The sequence below is a fragment of the Geotrypetes seraphini genome, chromosome 1, assembly GCF_902459505.1.
Source record: "Geotrypetes seraphini chromosome 1, aGeoSer1.1, whole genome shotgun sequence".
NCBI classification, from domain to species: domain Eukaryota; kingdom Metazoa; phylum Chordata; class Amphibia; order Gymnophiona; family Dermophiidae; genus Geotrypetes; species Geotrypetes seraphini.
In genome coordinates, this window is record NC_047084.1 from 255,180,953 (window position 1) to 255,200,518 (window position 19,566).

At 46.2% G+C, this 19,566-nt stretch overlaps 1 protein-coding gene across 5 annotated transcripts in view; it reads left to right on the top strand.

Annotated features, from left to right (window-relative positions):
• Positions 1 to 19,566, top strand: part of WFS1 (wolframin ER transmembrane glycoprotein) — a 111,075-nt gene that overhangs the window by 39,542 nt on the left and 51,967 nt on the right. For all 5 annotated transcript variants that reach the window (XM_033949687.1, XM_033949697.1, XM_033949677.1 and 2 more), the window contains exon 3: positions 258 to 340. In XM_033949687.1, the coding sequence (XP_033805578.1) occupies positions 258 to 340 (83 nt within the window). The remainder of the gene's footprint in view (positions 1 to 257; positions 341 to 19,566) is intronic.

Genomic DNA, 19,566 nt, shown 5'->3' on the forward strand with positions numbered 1-19,566 from the left:
TATACTGTCCCAAAGTTTTGTTTTCAGTCTCCACCTGCTGGTCATGATTAGATATATACCCATTCGTAAAGTTAACCTCTACTGGTCTGGAGAAGCTAAAAGAAAGTAAATTAGCAGGTAAGAACCTAATTTCTCCTTCAAGATCATGTTGTATATAGAGTAGCGGTGAGCTCTAGATGTGTACTGTGGCTAGAATCTTGCACTTCTAAAGTATCTCGAGTATTTCTAAAGTGGCAGTTCTCTGATTTTTTTTACAGAACCCATGAAAGGAGAACAAGAAGCTATGTTTGAGGAACTGCTAGAAAAAGCCAAAGATAACGATTCGAAAGCGCAAACTGAGGTAACTTTTCTCTTCAATAATGAGACCATAGGGAAAGGTTTGCTAAATTGGTATTAAAGGGAGTGAGTTGTTAACAAATATATTGAACATTCATTCTTTTGAGCTGTCGTTTTAAATGCCATTTTCCTTAAAGTCTGGGCTGTACCCTATAATACTCCACAGCAAAAAAAACCAAAACAGTACTCCCCACAAAGCAAACATTAATCCAACGAAAGTGAGGGAAAGAAAGCCAGGTCTTTAAATAAAAGTGGATTTATTCAGATTTTGACATACGTACATTGACCTGACTCAGTGCTGTCAGTGTTTCGACACAAGTGTTTTCTTCAGAAGTGTAATGTAGCTTAAATTCCTCTTTGGTCAATAGTATGTCATGAAGACAAAAAAAAAACAAACCTTGGAGAATCACTCGCAAAAATTTGAGCACACCCCTTGCTAAGATCCGAGTACACTAATTTTCTCAGAAGTCTTTCATGAAGTACTTTTTTCAAACGTCTTTTCAAAATCCAGAAATACAGTATCAACTAGCTCATATATATCCACTTGTTTATTCACTCCTTCAGAGAAATGTAGTAGATTTGTTTGTTTGTTTGTTTATTTATCTCCCGCCCTTATCCAGGGTGAGTAACACTTTTACATACAAAATAATGCATTACATTTAACATACAGATCATATCAACACAACCATCACTCTAACCACAAAATACACACATACATACAAAATATAAAAATACAAGTAACATACAAATTACTTCAACAGCAAGCATCGATTATACATCAGAATATAAAATTGCCTATGATATACAAGTTGCTGCCATGACGAGTATCATTAAAACCAATAAAACAAAACAGACTATGGAATACATCAGTGATCTGCACTCGATAGTCACCATTACTCCTCCCTCGAGCACTCTCGTACCCCATATTTCATCGTACAGAACAAATGTCTTTTCAATACTTTCTTAAAGTTCTGTAAATTCTGCTGATGGTTGTTCCATTATCTGGGGCCAATACAATGAAAAACACTATTCCTGGATGTTGAAAGCCTCAAGTCCCACACAGATGGGACAGGCAAGTCACAAGGCTCAATAGACTGAAGCAAGCGAGCCGACTCATGTGGCAGATGTTTGGGGGCCAACTTCTGAAGGCACATGAAGACGTTTACCAGTAACTTGTGGCGTATCCTATCCCTTACCTTCAACCAATATAACTTTATTTAAAAAATCCATCACATGTTCACGTCTACCCAGTTTAAACAATGATCTTATCACTGAATTCTGGGCCACCTGTAACACATACAAAACTGACTCAGGTACTCCCAAGAACACCATACTACAGTAGTCAAAACCAGATAATACCATCGACTACAACACTATCCTAAGCATTGGAGCCGCCAAATAAGGCCTGAGTCCATTCACTAACCGAAGATGGAAATAAACCTTCCGAACTACTGCCCTCTCATGGTAAGACCAGAGTCCACAAGCACGCCGAGATACTTCACTTCCTGTCTCACCAACACTCTCTCCCCCAGTATCTCAATTGCCTCCGAGATGTTAGCGCCTAGAGTCCTCGCAACACACAACACCTACATCTACTGAATGCTTAACTTCAACCTATACTCAATGGGAAACCAAGGTGGCAAGGGGGCCCCTTCTGGTGACTCAGACAGGCCGTGACCTGTTCGGGCCGCCGCGGGAGCGGACTGCTGGGCAGGATGGACCTATGGTCTGACCCGGCGGAGGCACTGCTTATGTTCTTATGTTCTTATGTTCTATAATGGGCCATTCAGTGTTTAATCGCTCCCACTATCAAATGTAAGCATGCTGATGCCTCATCAAAATCCCCATCAAAGTGGGGGAAAAAAAATTGGATATCGTCTGTGTACAGTTGGTACAGTTTACACAGCGGTACAAGATACAGATTGAATAGAGCTGCAGAAAGGGCTGATCACTGGGGGACCCCTATCTTAACCTCCCTATGACTTGACATTTGTCCTCCCATCAGAACTTCCTGCTATCTCCCTTGCAGAAATGACTCAAACGAGGCTACAACTGACCCACGAATCCCACAACTCATCAGTTTATTTAACAAAATCACACTATCCACAGTATCGAACGCTGCTAAAATATCCAGAAACACCAAAAAGAATTGTTTTCCCTCATCCAAACCCACTCTCAATTCATCAAGCATGGACATCAACAAAGTCTCTGTAGTATGGTATTTTTTGAAGGCATACTAATGATCATCCAAGATACTGTGATCCTGCAAAAACTGATCAAGGGAGTACACCACCTTTTCCGTTATTTTTGCCACCATTGGTAATGACGCTACTAGGCGGAAATTACTCAACTCTCGGGATCCTACTTTCTGGTCCTTCATCAGCGGTTTAATTGTCAAAATTTTCAATAAATCCAGAATATCACCCTTCTCCAAAATTATGGTATTGGGAGTATGTTTGGATAGCTGTTTGACTATGGAAAAATAAATATTGAAAACGATTCGGATAGGCTATATGCAATTGCAATTATTTTATAGATTGAAACCTATGTTACCGGCATATGATTTCCGTAGTGTGGTGCAAGCAATAATATTAAGTAGAGTGGACTAATGTAATTATTTTTATTTGGGAGTTACTAAAGTGAAGATGAGGGCACTGCAGATGTTAATTAACTCTGCTGCAAGATTGATTACTGGGGTTTCAAGAATGATTCTTATAACCGCAGTGTTGAAACAATTGCATTGGTTACCTATGCAACAGAGAGTACAGTTTAAGATTCTTTCAATCATACAGCAAATCTTTTATCCCAGGACAAGCAGGCATGATATTCTCACATGTGGGTGACGTCATCTACGGAGCCCCGATGCGGAAGCATTTTCAAGCAAACTTGATTGAAGATTTAAGTTTGCTCTGCTGCTCCACGCATGCGTGCCTTCCTGCTCCACTAGGGGGCGCATCCCCTCGTGGTCTCCAGTTCATAATTTTTCGCTGAGCCTAGAAGTCGTGTTTTTTCAGGCTCTGCCCCAACTGCCTTCTAGCCCGCGATTTTTTCTTGTTTTTCTCGATTTAGTCGCTGTGCTCGAGTTTTTTCTTGTTCCAACTGTTCCTGCTTCGTTTTTCACTGACCCGGAGGCTTCCGGGTCCCTGTGGCCGCGTGGCTATTCGAGCCGCGGCCAGTTTCGATTCTATGTCCCGGCCTTTGACCGGCTTTAAAAAGTGCTCCCGGTGCGAGCGGCTTCTTTCCATCACAGACCCGCATCGCCGGTGCATCCTCTGCCTGGGGGCCGCTCATCCAACTGACTCCTGCCCCCAGTGCGCTACTTTCCAGAACCGGGCCCTCCGTCGAAGGAAAGCCCGCATGGCGGGTCTTTTCGCCCCGGACCAACCCTCTACCTCGGCCTCGAGGTCGGCCCCGGCCTTGACCTCGGCCCCGAATACCTCGGCATCGCCCCGAGACTCGAACCCGAAACCCTCGGGACAACAGAAAACCTCGGCTCCGGGTAAGTCCCCTCTTCCCTCTTCAGGTTCTGTACCAGCAAAGAAACCGGCCTCGGGGACACTGGCGACACATGGCGGAAGTCCCATGCTTACAGCCCCGGCGAAGCCCTCCAAGCCTTTGGGCCGTGCCTCCACCACACGGGAATACTCTGATACGAGGTCGCCCCCGGTGGAGTGCACCGAGGCAGTGGACATGCCCTCGATGCTGTCCGTGCCCGTTTTCCAGGACCTACTCCGAGCGATGATCTCGTCGGAGCTGTCCGCTGCAATGGCCCATTTGCAACCGGCCTCGACCTCGACCCCGCATGTGCCAGACCAGCCTGAGCCTCGCGTCGAGCCACCTCGAAGAAAAGCGCGCAAGCTTCGCCGCATTCCATCCTCCTCGGACTCCTCACCGAGGCACCCGAGGCGCTCTCCCTTCACAGACCGCCGCGGTGCAAAACGGCATGCTAAAATGACAGAAACCTTGAGCCGCCGTACCTCCAAGAAGGCCCGGGGTTCCCCCACTCAACGAGGCCGTTCACCTACACCTCGTACGGGACCGCTAAGGGTGGCTGAGTTATCACTCTCCAACCCGCGCATCCTCCGAACTCCCCCTCGGACCGCGACTCCGACCCGAGGTCGCAGGTTTTCACCGAGGGAGTCCGGGTCGAGGTCACCGATTCGACATCAATCGGTACCTCGAACCCCAACATCGTCTCCGAGGGGCTCCTCGAGACGTCGGAGATCTACGACCCCGGAACACTTTCAAAGTACTTCCCTGGTCTCGGAACGTGGATCGGAGCAGGAACCTCGATACTCGAGGGAAGCCTCCCCATCCTTCTCCACCTGACGGAGGTCTCGTTCACCGACCCCGCACGGGGCCTCAGGAACATCTCGCCCATCCTTCACTCGCTTTGTCCAGGACATGGGCCACACCTTGGACTTAGACCTTCAGTCCAACTCCAGGTACTCTAAGGAATACCTAGCGGAGCTGGATATGCCATCCCTGCCCAGAGAGTCCCTCCGCTTACCGCCTAACCCGGTACTCCAACAGGCCTTCTTCAGGAACCTGGAGACCCCCTACATGGTCACAGCCGTACCCTCCAAAATTGAGGCCAAGTACCGCACAGTACCCTACCCGGGATTCGAACAACCACAGCTTTCCCACCAGTCGCTGCTAGTAGAATCCTCCTTGAAAAAGGCCCACCCATCCAGGGTCTCAGCTGCGGTCCCCCCAGGCCGAGAAGGCCGAACCCTAGACAAGTTCGGCAGGAGACTATATCAAAATGCCATGATGGCCTCTAGGGTGCAAAGCTACACTTTCACCTTCACATCCTACCTCAAACACCTCATTGGACTAATGAGAGCCTTTGAGACTGACCTACCGGCCTCCCGCCAACGAGCGTTTGGCCTGCTTTTAGAGTCCCTCTCCAACCTGCGCCTCCATCTATTCCACGCGGCCTACGATGGCTTCGAACTCTCCTCCAGAGAGGCAGCCTTTGCTATCGCCATGCGCTGACTAGCTTGGCTGCGCCTGGTCGACATGGACCCCAACTTACAGGACCGGTTGGCTAACCTACCCTGCGTGGGAAAAGAACTGTTCGATGACACGATCGAGGCGGCTACAAAACGCCTCTCCGAACACGAACGCTCGTTTGCCTCCCTCGTCCGGCAAAAACCTAAACCGCCCGCGCCCAGGCCGTTCAGGGCCCCTCCACGCCGCTACCCACAAAAATCCACCCCTCCCTTCTCGCGGCCTCCACCCAGGCGTCCGCATGCCCACCACCGGGCCATGCCCAAGTCCCAACCGCCTGCGACTTCCAAACCATCCCCGTCCTTTTGACGGGATTCGCGGAAGGGGGCGGGCCCCCTCCGCCATAGTCCCAGGCCTCCTTCCCATCGGGGGCCGCCTCAAAGCCTTTTACCCTCACTGGGAAAAAGTCACGTCGGACGCATGGGTTTCAGGATACTCTCTCAACTTTCGGGCCATTCCTCCAGACAACCCCCCAAGGAATTGCCCTCCCAACCGGACGCAGCTACCCCTACTCCTCTCCGAGGCTCGAGACCTGCTTCGCCTCAGGGCAGTGGAGGAGGTTCCCCCCGACCAATGGGGGAAGGGCTTCTACTCCCGTTACTTCCTGGTACCGAAAAAAACGGGAGACCTACGCCCAATACTAGACTTGAGACGCCTCAACAAATTTCTAGTACAGGAAAAATTTTGGATGCTTTCCCTACCGACCCTCTACCCCCTGATCGACGAGGGCGACTGGCTCTGCTCCCTCGATCTGAAGGAGGCATACACACATGTCCCAGTACACCCCGCTCACCGCAAGTTCTTGCGTTTTCAGGTAGGGGACTGGCACCTACAATACCGAGTCCTCCCCTTCGGCCTAGCATCATCACCTCGGGTCTTCACCAAGTGCCTCGTGGTGGTTGCAGCAACCTTACGTTCCCAGGGCCTCCAGGTATTCCCCTACCTGGACGACTGGCTGATCAAAGCCCCGTCCAGGGAAGGGGTTATCTCAGCGACCCAACAGACTATTACCTATCTACAAAGTCTGGGGTTCGAAATAAACTTCCCAAAATCCCAACTACGTCCCTCGCAGTCCCTACAGTTCATCGGGGCCACGCTGGATACGGTTCGCCTCCGTTCCTTCCTCCCCCCTCCGCGCCTAGAGGCGTTAGTAAGTCTGAGTCGAAGGATCTCTCTGCTGACCTCTGTATCAGCTCGACAGATGATGACTCTCCTAGGCTACATGGCCTCCACCGTCCATGCCACACCCTTCGCCCGCCTCCATTTGAGAATCCCTCAATGGACCCTGGCCTCTCAATGGCGTCAAGACCGGGACCCGATCGACCATCCCGTGACAGTGACTCCTTCCTTGCAAAGACTGCTCCGCTGGTGGGCCGACTCTTCAAATCTTTCCAAAGGTTTACTCTTCCTCGCCCCTCACCACAGCAAGGTACTCACCACGGACTCGTCAGAGTACGCTTGGGGAGCCCATCTGGACGGCCTACGCACGCAGGGGATGTGGTCAGCGGAAGACCGCCGCTGTCACATCAACGTGCTAGAGCTCCGGGCCATCTCCACGACCGGGTGGTCCTCATCCGAACCGACAACCAGGTAGCAATGTACTACGTAAACAAACAAGGAGGAGCAGGGTCTTGGTCCCTCTGTCGGGAAGCCCTGCGCCTCTGGAAATGGGCAATCTCCAACAACACCTTCCTTCGAGCGGTGTACATACAAGGAGAACAAAACTGTCTGGCGGACAGACTCAGCCGCCTCCTTCAGCCACACGAGTGGTCACTGCACTCTCAAACCCTACGACAGGTGTTCAAACAGTGGGGGACACCTCAAATAGATCTGTTCGCATCCCCCCACAATCACAAACCGCCTCTCTTCTGCTCCCGGATGTATTCCCTGGACGGGCTCGAGGCCGACGCCTTCCTCCTCGACTGGGAGGGAAGGTTCCTGTACGCGTTCCCACTGTTTCCTCTGATCCTGCGGACGCTTGTCCACCTGAAAACAGTACAAGCCACCCTGATCCTGATTGCGCCTCGCTGGCCACGCCAGCCTTGGTTTTCCCTTCTACTTCAACTCAGTGTCAGAGATCCACTGCCTCTGCCTCGGTTTCCCTCTCTACTATCACAGGGTCAGGGTTCGCTGTTACATCCCAATCTTCAATCTCTTCATCTGAATGCTTGGTTTCTTTCCCCCTGACTTCTCTCCCCGTGTCTCAATCAGTCAAGGAGATATTGGAGGACTCTAGAAAGACCTCAACGAGAACCTGCTACTCCCAAAAGTGGACCAGATTCTCAACCTGGTGCTCCTCTCACAGCCAGGACCCGGTGTCGGTCCCCGTCCCCCTGGTCCTTGACTATTTACTTCAATTATCTCACTCCGGCCTAAAGACCAACTCCATTCGAGTACACCTCAGTGTGATTGCAGCCTTCCATCAGCCCCTGGAAGGGAAAGCCCTCTCGCTCCACCCGCTAGTCTCTCGCTTCATGAAGGGTCTTCTGAATGTCCACCCTCCTCTCAAACCTCCTCCGGTGGTTTGGGACCTTAACATGGGTCTGGCTCAACTAATGAAACCTCCATTTGAGCCCCTAGACAAATGCCATCCAAAATTCCTCACTTGGAAGGTGATTTTCCTGCTTGCGCTCACTTCCGCTCGGCGGGTTAGTGAGCTACAAGCTCTAGTGGCGGACCCACCCTTCACGGTATTCCATCACGACAAGGTGGTACTCCGCACTCATCCAAAGTTCTTGCCTAAAATAGTGTCTGATTTTCATCTCAATCAGTCCATTGTCTTACCTGTGTTTTTTCCCAAGCCCCACTCTCACCCCGGAGAGGTGGCGCTCCACACTCTTGACTGTAAGAGAGCGTTGGCCTTCTACCTCCAATGCACTCAACCACACCGGAAAGTCCCACAATTGTTTTTGTCCTTCGACCCAAACCGGTTAGGTCACCCAGTCTCCAAGCGCACCTTGTCCAACTGGTTGGCCGATTGCATCTCCTTCTGCTACGCTCAGGCTAGTCTCGCACTGCATGGTCGAGTAACGGGACACAAGGTCCGAGCGATGGCAGCCTCCGTAGCGTTCCTCAGGTCCACACCTATTGAGGAAATCTGCAAGGCTGCCACGTGGTCTTCGGTTCATACTTTCACCTCCCATTACTGTCTGGACTCACTGTCCAGGAGCGATGGCCGGTTCGGCCAATCGGTTTTGCGAAATCTAGTTGCTTAAATTGCCAACTTCCCTCCATCCCTTTTCAGTTAGCTTGGAGGTCACCCACATGTGAGAATATCATGCCTGCTTGTCCTGGGATAAAGCACAGTTACTTACCGTAACAGGTGTTATCCAGGGACAGCAGGCATATATTCTCACAACCCGCCCACCTCCCCGAGGTTGGCTTCTTTGCTAGTTAAGTGAACTGGAGACCACGAGGGGATGCGCCCCCTAGTGGAGCAGGAAGGCACGCATGCGTGGAGCAGCAGAGCAAACTTAAATCTTCAATCAAGTTTGCTTGAAAATGCTTCCGCATCGGGGCTCCGTAGATAACGTCACCCACATGTGAGAATATATGTCTGCTGTCCCTGGATAACACCTGTTACGGTAAGTAACTGTGCTATATCACGTTTCCCCAAGGCACTAAAGGAGTGTTGTTTTTTTAAATCTATCAACCCAGAAAATGTTTTGAGATCTGAAAATAGTATGAAGTTGAGTTTGGAGGGTAAGGTGTTAGTCTCTCATGTTAAGATTGGGGCAACAATTCTGTCTGTAGCTGGTGCCAAGCTCTGGAATGCGCTGCCTGGTATTCTGTGACTCTATGCTGGGAGACTGAACTTTAAGAAAATGTTGAAAACGCAATTATTTGTCAATGCCTTCATGTGCTAATGCTATTTGCTGTTAATGCTTTCCCATCCTGCATATGTTTTTATGGGATTTTGTCTTTCCATCTTGTAGGGCGAATTTAAAAGAAGGTTTTAATAATGATATCATTAGTTAATGTTTTATTGTGTTTGTCTTGTCAAAACATGTTTAGCATTTAAAATATGTATGCATGTAATTTTGTAAACCGCATAGTTTTTATGCAGTATATAAATTTTTAAATAAATAAAATACATTGATGACTCTCGTAAGTACTGGAACCACCTTCCCTGCCAGTTTCTTCAATGCTCCTACCGAACAATCATCTCCAGAGGATTGTGTGGTCTACAAGCACATAATGCAACCCTTACCTCATCTTTCTCCACTCCTTGAAACTTGCTCCACTTCTCTCCTTCACCAACTCCCCAATTCAACAATCTCACCTCCCCTTCCACCGTTAGCAGGATGTTAATGATGAGCACAGGTTTTGTGACAAAAAAGTTGTTAAATTCCTCTGCAGAGAACGCACAAGTGGGTAGCCCCTTTCCTCCATCTCCACTTAAATCCCTCACTACTTGGAAGAGCTTGCGCGGTTTGTTCAAAACCCCCTCCACCCTCTGTTGATAATACTGCTTTTTTTACAGCTTACACCACCGCCTCAAAATCATGGGCCGATGCCCGAAACAAAACTTCCTCCTCCTCCACTGCCGCTTCAACTTCCTCAGCTCCCTACGCCATAGCTGTATATCCTCTGTCAACCATTTATGATTTTTTTTCCCCTTTCCCTCACCAACATATCATGTACTGGGGCCACCACATCCAAGGCACTCCGCAAGGTTGATTGCCAACCCTGCACAGCATCCTCCTCACTCTCTAACTTTATTGTTCACAATCGTGGTTCCCATTCATCCCACAATTTCCATTTATCATACGGCGGCCTCACCCATCTCACTATCTTTAACTGCTGCCGTGTCTCAGACATGCTTTTCACCCACACCTCAACCATCACAAGTGTATGGTCCATCCACGGTTTAAAATGCACCTGAACTGACCAAACATCCTGATCCAGCATGTTCCCCGCCACATGAGTCGGCTCGGTTACACATTGCCTAAACCCTAGCTCAGTCATAGCATCATAGAACACCACAGATCGCAGCCCTCCATTGCTGGATACAAATTGAAATCATCCATCATAATTGTCCTAGCTAAATCAAGCTGTAGTTCCAATAGTACGTTCAACAGTGCTGAACTCTCCTTTAAATGCTGACCAGGCGGGCAGTAAACCAAACACACTGCAAGGTCCCTACTTTTTAGCACTAACACATGCATCTCCTCCACATTGTCCTGATAAACAGTCTCCATTTCCAACCCTTTTCTATGGAAAAGTATCACTCCCCACTTGACCGAATTCAGGTTGGCTTTTTCTCATTAATCCATGATTATGGATATGCTCTGTAATTTTGTTCTGTATAATAGTCTCTACTATTTGCCTGGCACCAATGTCGGACTTGCTGGTCTATAATTTTCTGGATCTGGGTTTTTTTAAAAATGGTGTTAAATTGGTCACCCTCCAGTCTTCTGGAATCGTGCCGGATTTTAAAGATAAATTAAAAATTATTAACAATAGAATTGAAAAATTAACTTGCAGAGCTGTTAGTACTCTATACCATTCAGTCCAGGTGATTTGCTACTGTTTAGTTTGTCAGGTTACCCCATTACATCTTACATCGGAATTGAATTCACCATTTCTGGCACTGGTATGTTCCCTCGCATCTTCCTCGGTGAAGATCGGAACAGAGAATCCATTTATGAGGGGGTGCTGAAAAGTTCTTAGCCCAACCAACTTGGTTATTTTGCCATTATAGCTGAAAGGTGTTATTTTATTTTGCAAAGTGCCAGTTTGCAGAATTGTAATGCTGTGCTTTGACATTGTTTTAGATTATTGATTCAACCATGTCAACAGAAAGTTTAGAACTCAATCTGAGCTGTCATGAAGTTCCTATTCCTACTCCAGAGGAAATCCATGAATGTTTGATGCAAACATTGAATGACAGATGTCCATCATACTCCATGGTGAAGAAGTGGTGTGCAAACTTTCAACGTGGAGATTTCAGCACCAAAGATGCAGCAAGGTCTGGGAGACTTAAACGGTGTCAACTCCTGAAATTGTTGACCATGTCCATGGCCTTATTTGGATAGATCGGTAAATATTGGCTAAAACAATTGCTGAGACACTACATATATCCAGGGAATGTGTTGGGTGTATAATCCATGAGCAGTTGGGTATGCAGAAGCTGTCAACCAAGTGGATGTCCAAATGTTTGAATACTGATGAGAAACTACATCGAGTTGATTTTGCAGCATTTTCAGCGAGCTGGTGCCAACGTTTTGGAATGACTAGTTACTGTTGATGAAACAAGGTTACACCACTTTGATCCTGAGCCAAAACAACAGTCCATACAGTGGCGGCATTCAGGTTCTCCAAGGTCAAGGAAATTCAAGACCCAGAAGACAGCAGGAAAAGTCATGGCCACAGTGTTTTGAGATCAGGAAGGTGTTGTAATAAGCGACTGTCTTCCAAGAGGCCAAACAGTTAATTCAGAATACTACAGTAACTTGCTGTGCTGATTAAAGGAGGCATTGAAAGAAAAAAGGAGAAGGATGCTGCAGAAAGGAGTTCTCTTTTTGCAAGACAATGAATGCATCTGCTCACAAGGCTGGCAAAATGATGGATATTTTAATGAAGTTGGGGTTTTATTGGATAGACCATCCATTCTATTTACCTGATCTTGCTCCATCTGACTATTTTCTGTTTCCAAACCTGAAAAGGTGACAATTTTTAAATGATTTGAAGGTGATTGCAGCAGTGAAGTAGTATTTCAGTGACCAGGCATCGGAATATTTTTTGGAAGGTTAAAGAAACTTCAGACATGATGTGCTAAGAGTGTTGAACTTAGGGGTGAATATGTGGAATAACTTGTTTCATGGCTCCATGTCATTCCATTCTTGGTTGGGCTGAGAACCTTTGAGGACCCCCTTGTAATCTCTCTTCTATGGCTTTTTCTTCCCTGATTGCCCCTTTTGTCCATCAGTCAACTAACAGTCCCAAGTGATTCTTTTACTGACTTCTTGCTTTTAATATGCCTAAAAAGGTTATGTATTTTTGCATCCAATGCAATCTTCTTTTCAAGGTTTCTCTTTACCTTTCTTATCAGCATCTTGCATTTGACTTGTCATTCCCTATGCCATTTCCAATTTTGAGTCGTATCCTTCTTCCACTCTCTGAAGGATTTTCTTTCAGCTCTAGTAACTTCCTTTACCTCACTTATTAACTATGCTGGCTGTCATTTGGTCTTCCTTCCTCCTTTTTTTAATTGATGGAATATATATGGTCTGGGCTTCCAGGGTGGTATTTTGAACAACATCCACACCTCTAAATTTTTGACTCTTTGCAGCTACTTCTCTTAAGTCAGTGGGGGTTGTTTTTGTTTTTTTACCATTCTCTTTATGTTATCATAGTCTTCTTCTTTTAAAGTTTAAATGCTATCGTATTGGATTTCCTGTGTGTTCTTTAGAGATTATATCAAACTTGATAATGCTATGATCATTATCATGTGGCACCAATTCATGTTCTCCATTAAGAACTACATCTAGAATTGCATTGCCTCTTGTCAATCCCTGAACCAGTTGCTCTGTAAAACTGACCTTCATTTCGTTAAGAAATTTTACTTCCCTAGCTTACCCCGATGTTACATTTACCCAGTCAGTATCAGGGTAATTGAAATTGCCCATTTTTTATTGTTACCCAGTTCATTAGCCTCTCTAATTTCTGATTTGTCATTCCTATTTACAACTTATTCAGCAGTTGACATAGATAATTTGCAATCTTTAAAATCAGGCTGCTCTATATTTAAGGACACCTGGTCTACTGTGGTCTCTAATGCAACCTTGCTATCGGGATAGCCTGTCTTCCTTGTTTTGATAATATTTTTTAAAGATACCTTGTTCTGAGCCATGCTCCTTTGAGCGACTACTGTGCTTTAAAAGTTGCTTTTTCTCCTTTTTAAATGTTTATGGCAGCAACCCTAGTTAAGGTGGAGCCCATCTTAGCAGAATAGGCTCCCCCTTTCCCAGAATGTCCTACAGATCTAATAAATCTAAAGCCCTCCTCCCTGCACCATCGCCTCATCCACACATTGAGACTGGTGAATTGAAACAGATCTCTCTAAAAATCTGAAAGATATAATAGGACAAGTTGACAAACCAAATTATAGCAAATCACCTGTATCGGATGGCATAGGAACCCAAAATACTGTTAGAAATAGCTTTTTATCTTTAAAATCAGGTGTGATTCCTGAAGATTGGAGATTGACCATTGTACTGCCAATTTTTAAAAAGGTTCCAGAAGTAACCTGGGAAATTTAAACCAGTAAGCTTGACTGTGCCAGGTTAATGGAACAAAGCCAACATATATTTGGCCAACAAAAAAATCTTGCCTTGCCAATTTGCTAAATTTTTTTTTTTTTTTTAAAGCGGTAAATAAATACATATGGATAATGGTGAGTTAATATTGTATGTATCTAGATTTTCAGAAGGCATTCTGTGTTACTGTATTAACCGCATTAATAACTCCTGAGGAAATTAAAACATCGTTTCATAGACAGTGTCCTATTCTGGATTACGAACTGGCTAAAAGATAGAAAATGAAGATTAGGGTTAAATAGTTGATACTCTCAATGTAGATGGATGAATAGTAGGCTTCCCTAGGGATCTTTGTTGGGACCACTGTTTTTCAAAATATTAATATATGACCTGAAAACAAATAACAAAGTGAGGTAAATCATATTTGCTGACAATACAAAGTTATTCAGCATTATTAAATCAGAAGAGGATTGTGAGAAATTACAAGAGGACCTTACAAGACTGGGAGATTGGGTACCCAAATGGCACATGAAATTTAATGTAAGCAAGTGCAGTGAGTTATACATGGGGAAGAAAAACACAAAAATTTAATGTAAGCAAGTGCAGTGAGTTATACATAGGGAAGAAAACCCCAAGCAATAGCTAGTGATGTGAGGTTCCGCATTAGGAGTCACCACTCAATAAAAAGATCTAGTTGTCTTTTATTGAAAGGATTTGGTATATTTCAAATGGCACCTGCCTAGCTTTTAAGATCCTTCACGGCATCCTCCCTCCCTTATTTCCACTATCTTGTAACTCCTCGAGTCCTGATACCACCAGGCCCACCCAAAAACTTAAACTATCCTTCCCCTCGCTACAAGGTATTCTCTATGCAGGAAAATTGGGAAAATCTCTCCTCTTCAGAATCACAGGGCTTTGGAACAATCTTACTGTCCCACTACGGAATCTGGGCTCCTTCCAACTATTCCATAAGCACCTGAAAACTTGGCTTTTCACAAAAATGTAATGCTCTCTTCCCCCCTGTGCTCAACCTCCAACCCCATTATTCTATTCCTTCCTATATTAAGCTCTTGTAAACCATGCCAAGCTCTATAATTATGGAGAGGATGCGGTATATAAACTTAAAGTTTAGTTTAGTATATACTGCCAATATGCTATGGTGTCCTAAGAAAGCAAATAGAATGTTTAGGAATTATTTGCCAAAGAGATGGGGAATAAAACACAATAATTTAATGCATTTCTATCACTCCATGGTGTGACTACAATTTATGTCGCACATCTCAAGAAAAGATACAGGAAGGCAAGAAAAAAAACAAACATACAGGAAGGAAGACCAAACAGCAGCCGGTACAACTGAGATGAAGGAAGCTATTAGAGCTAAAAGGAAATATTTCAGAAAGTGGAAGACGTATCTAAAAATAATAGAAAAAGGCCTAAGGAATGGCAAGTCAAAGGAAAGGCTTAGATAAGGAAAGCAAAGAGAGACCTTGAGAAGAAGATTGTGTTGGAGGCAAAAACACATAGTAAAAACTATTTTAGGTATATTAGAATAGAGAGCTGCAAGGGAACGGGGACGACGGGAATCCCGCGGGACCCGCGGGTTCCCCCTTCGGGTCACGGGGATCCCGTGGGAACGCCCCCTAGGGTCGCGGGAATCCCATGGAGACGCCCCCTAGGGTCGCGGGGATCCCGTGGGGACGCCTCCGAGGGTCGCGGGGTTCCTGCGGGGCTGGATGTACTAAGTCGCGCGGCTTTTCTCCCTACCTGCTCGCAGCACAGAGCCGAATGGAAGTCTTCTCGACGTCAGCGCTGACGTCAGAGGGGAGGGAGGGCTTAAACAAAGCCCTCCCTCCCTCCGACGTCAGCGCTGACGTCGGGAAGACTTCCGTTCGGCTCTGTGCTGCAGGCAGGGTAGGTAAGGAGGAGTAGCCTCGCGGCTCGAGTGGCTACCAAGGGAGGGGGCGGTCTGCACCGTCCCGGGTGCAGCACAGCCGGCCAGGTCCCCTTACTTTTGTGGCGCTTTCCCGACCGACCGACAACAGCCCTGGTCCGACAAACCTCCCTGCCCTTAACCGTGAATCTAAATTACCTTCTTACAGCAGCTGTAAGAAGGAAATTTAGATTCGCGGTTAAGGGCAGGGAGGTTTGTCAGACCGGGGCTGTTGTCGGTCGGTCGGGGAAGCGCCACAAAAGTAAGGTGACCTGGCCGGCTGTGCTGCACCCGGGGCGGGAGAGAAGGAGGGGGGAGAAGGACGCTGAATGCACTGGGGAAGACAAAGGGGTGGAGAAGGACGCTGAAAGGCCATGGGGAAGACGGGGGGGGGAAGGACACTGAAAGCATTTGTGGAAGACAGAAGGGGGAGAAAGACACTGACAGGACATGGGGAAGACGGGGGGAGGTGGAGAAGGACGCTGAAAGGCCATGGGGAAGACGGGGGGGTGGAGAAGGACGCTGAAAGGCCATGGGGAAGACAGAGGGGGAGAAGGACACTGAAAGGACATGGGGAAGACAGAGGGGGGAGAAGGACATGGGGAAGACAGGGGGGAGAAGGACGCTGACAGGACATGGGAAGATGGGGGGGAGAAGGACGCTGAAAGGAAATGGGGAAGAGAGAGTGGGGAGAAGACGCTGGCAGGGAAGAAGACAGAGATGCCAGACTATGGGGGGAGCGGAGGGAAGAAGATGGGTGCCAGACCAATTTGGAAGGGGGGAGAAAGGGAGAGGCACAGTAACAGAGCAAATGGAAGATGCAGAAGGAAGAGAGACAGTGGATGGAAGGAACTGAATGAGAACAAGAGGAAAGCAGAAACCAGGCAACAAAGGTAGGAAAAGAATTCTATTTCTTTTTTTTTTTTTTTTTTTTTTTTGTTTCAGGATAAAGTAGTATATTAGTTGTGTTGATAAAAATTTATAAACAAAAGAGGCTCTGGTAGAAACCCGTTTACAAAGTATGTATTCTTCCCAATTAATATTTCCAAATTAATAAAGTCTTTTTGCTTATTTGTAAATGGGTTTCTACCAGAGCCTTTAATTCAGTAGCATAATTAAATGAAATAACTATTTCTGAAGTTTATAGGGACGGATGGGATTCCTCACGGGGCCGGGCCGGGACGGAGGGGATTCCTCACGGGGACGGGTGGGGACGGAGGGGATTCCTCGCGGGGACGGGTGGGGACGGAGGGATTCCTCACAGGGACGGGTGGGATTCCTCACGGGGACGGGTGAGACTTTGACGGGGACGGGTGGGATTTCTGTCCCCGCGCAACTCTCTATATTAGAAGCAAGAAGCCAGGAAAAGAATCAGTTGAACTACTAGATGACTGAGGGGTAAAAGCACTGAAGAAAGCAAGGCCATAGAGGAGAGATTAAATGAATCATTTGCTTTAGTCTTCACCAAGGAAGATATGGGGGAGATACCAGAGCCAGAAATGATATTCAATGTTGATGAATCAAAAACTGAAAAAAAAGTATTTGGAGTTGTGAGGGGATTCAGGTATTCTGGACAGAGCTGGCCTCCTTTTTACAGGGCTTGTTGCAGATCCCTGTGCCAGTCTCAGTGCAGTCTATGCTGTTTGCCCATTTCTTTTTCTTGAATATGTACACTTCTTATGAAAAATTATTTCTTAGTAAATGTTTTATTTTGGGGAAGAAATGTATCTTGTGTTGCTGGCTTTCTTCTGAACCACCTTCTTTTTGGTATTGGAGGAATTGCCTTCATGAACTGCTGGGTTGGGAGGCCCGTTTGGCCTGTTCTTCTCGACGCCGGAGCAGAGACTTTGTTCACATATGGACTCCGTATTTGAACATTTTGACTCCTGAGAGTCGTAGCCGTGTTTTGAATAGACTTCACCTCTGACTCTGTGCTTCTAAGTGTCTTTGCTGATCCCTGCCTACGAGTTTCTGTATCTGTGGGGGGATGGGGAGTGGGGGGTGGGGGATTCTTTGCTGTGGGGTGGGGGTGAGGTGGGTCCGGGGAGGGCATAAGAGTCCAGTCCTCCGCGGTTGTTGATGAAAATGCATACCATGGTTGTTCTCACTGTTGTGTTTATTTTTGCTTAATAAAATAGATTTGAACATAAAAACTGAAAAAAAAATCTTTGTAAACACTGGAAGATGTAATGGGGCAACCTGGAAAATTGAAGAGTAGCAAATTGCCTGGACTGGATGGTATACATCCCAGAGTACTGATAGAATTGAAAAATGAACTTGCAGAGCTATTAGTAATTTGTAATTTTATCTTCAAAATCCAGTGTGGTACTGGAAAACTGGAGGGTGACCAATGTAATGCTAACTTTTAAAAAAAGGATTCCAGAGGTGATACAGAAAATTATAGACTAGTGAGTATGACGTTGGTGTCGGGAAAAACAATAAAGGCTATTATAAAGAACAAAATGACAGAGCATGTATTAATGAGAGACAGCCAACATGAATTTAGTCAGGGAAATCTTGCCTCACCAATCTACTACATTTAATTGAAGGGGTGAATAAACATGTGGATAAAGGTGAGCCAGTTGATATTGTATATCTGGATTTTCAAAAGGCATTTGACAGAGTACCTCATGAATGACTCCTGAGGAAATTAGAAATTCATGGCATAGGAGGATAATGTTCCATTGTGGATTAAAAACTGGTTAAAAGATAGAAAAGAGAAGGTTAAATGGTAAATATTCTCAATGGATAATAAAGCATTCTTTCCTTGTAACAAAAAAGCAAAGATCCATGAGAAAATACCGTATTTGCCAGCGTATAAGACGCACCCCCTTATTTGAACCAGTTTTTAAGAAAAAGATACTTATGCACGTGTACAGTGCCCCCTCCCCTGTCAGGTTCTACACCCAGCCCCCTCCCTGCCAGGCACTGCTCAAAGCCCCCCTCCCTACCCTGTCCGTCTGTCCTACCTCCTCTGCCGCTAGAATCCTTGGTGGTCCAGAGGTGCAGCAAGCAGGAGTGAGCTTTCCGCGCTCCTGCCCCACTGCTAACCCGGTCGGTTGGTCGGTCGCTGCCATGGCTGCCCCGAGTTCTGGCTTCTTAAGCTGCTGAGCGGCACTGAGCAGGAGTTTTCCTCCCGACGTCAGCTCATGGGACCATCAGTTCTTAGTTTTCTGCGGAGTTAAGAAGATGTATTTTTTTGAATTCTCAAAGTGCTCTTGTTTTCCTTCAATCTTTGTGCCTTCCCATGTGTTTGCTTTTTTTGTTGTCATATTTATTTATTTATTTATTTGTTTTGATTTCTGTGTTTTGTTTTTTCCACTCCTCCTGCCTGCTGTCTGTTTCACCTAGACTGGTAAGTCACACCCAGAGCACACTAACTCTCTGCAATGAGTTCCCCCTCATACAATTATTATTATTTTTTTACAATTCAGGTGTTGGATTGTCTTCTCTCTACGTTAGCGCTCCAACCCTGTTTGTCCAATGAGAAAAAAGATTCTCCTGCTAAACTGTGATGTCAGGACAGAAATTTTTAAAGGTGCTACATTTAATGGATTAATTTGTGTAAACCACTTTGATTATAACCACAGAAAGGCAGTATATTAAATCCCATCTCCCTTTAAGAAATAACTCTTATATTCCACAACTCCGATAAGTAGATTCCAATCATAAAGTACAAAAATTATATATGAAACAAACATGTAAAACAAGATATGCATATGACAGAGAAAATGACAGCAGATACATACCAACTAATCATTTCTTTTCCCTCAGAGACTATCTATGCTGTTCCATGAATTCAGATAAGTCCTCATCTTCACATTCATCACTGGAAGGCCATTCCATGTTTCCAGCACACTTTAACATAAGAACATAAGAAGTTGCCCCCGCTGAGTCAGACCAGAGGTCCATCTTGCTCAGCAGTCCGCTCCTGCGGCGGCCCATCAGGCCTAGTGCCTGAATAGTGGACCCTGATTAATTTTGTAACTTACCTCTAATCGCATCCCTCTACTCTTATCTGTACCC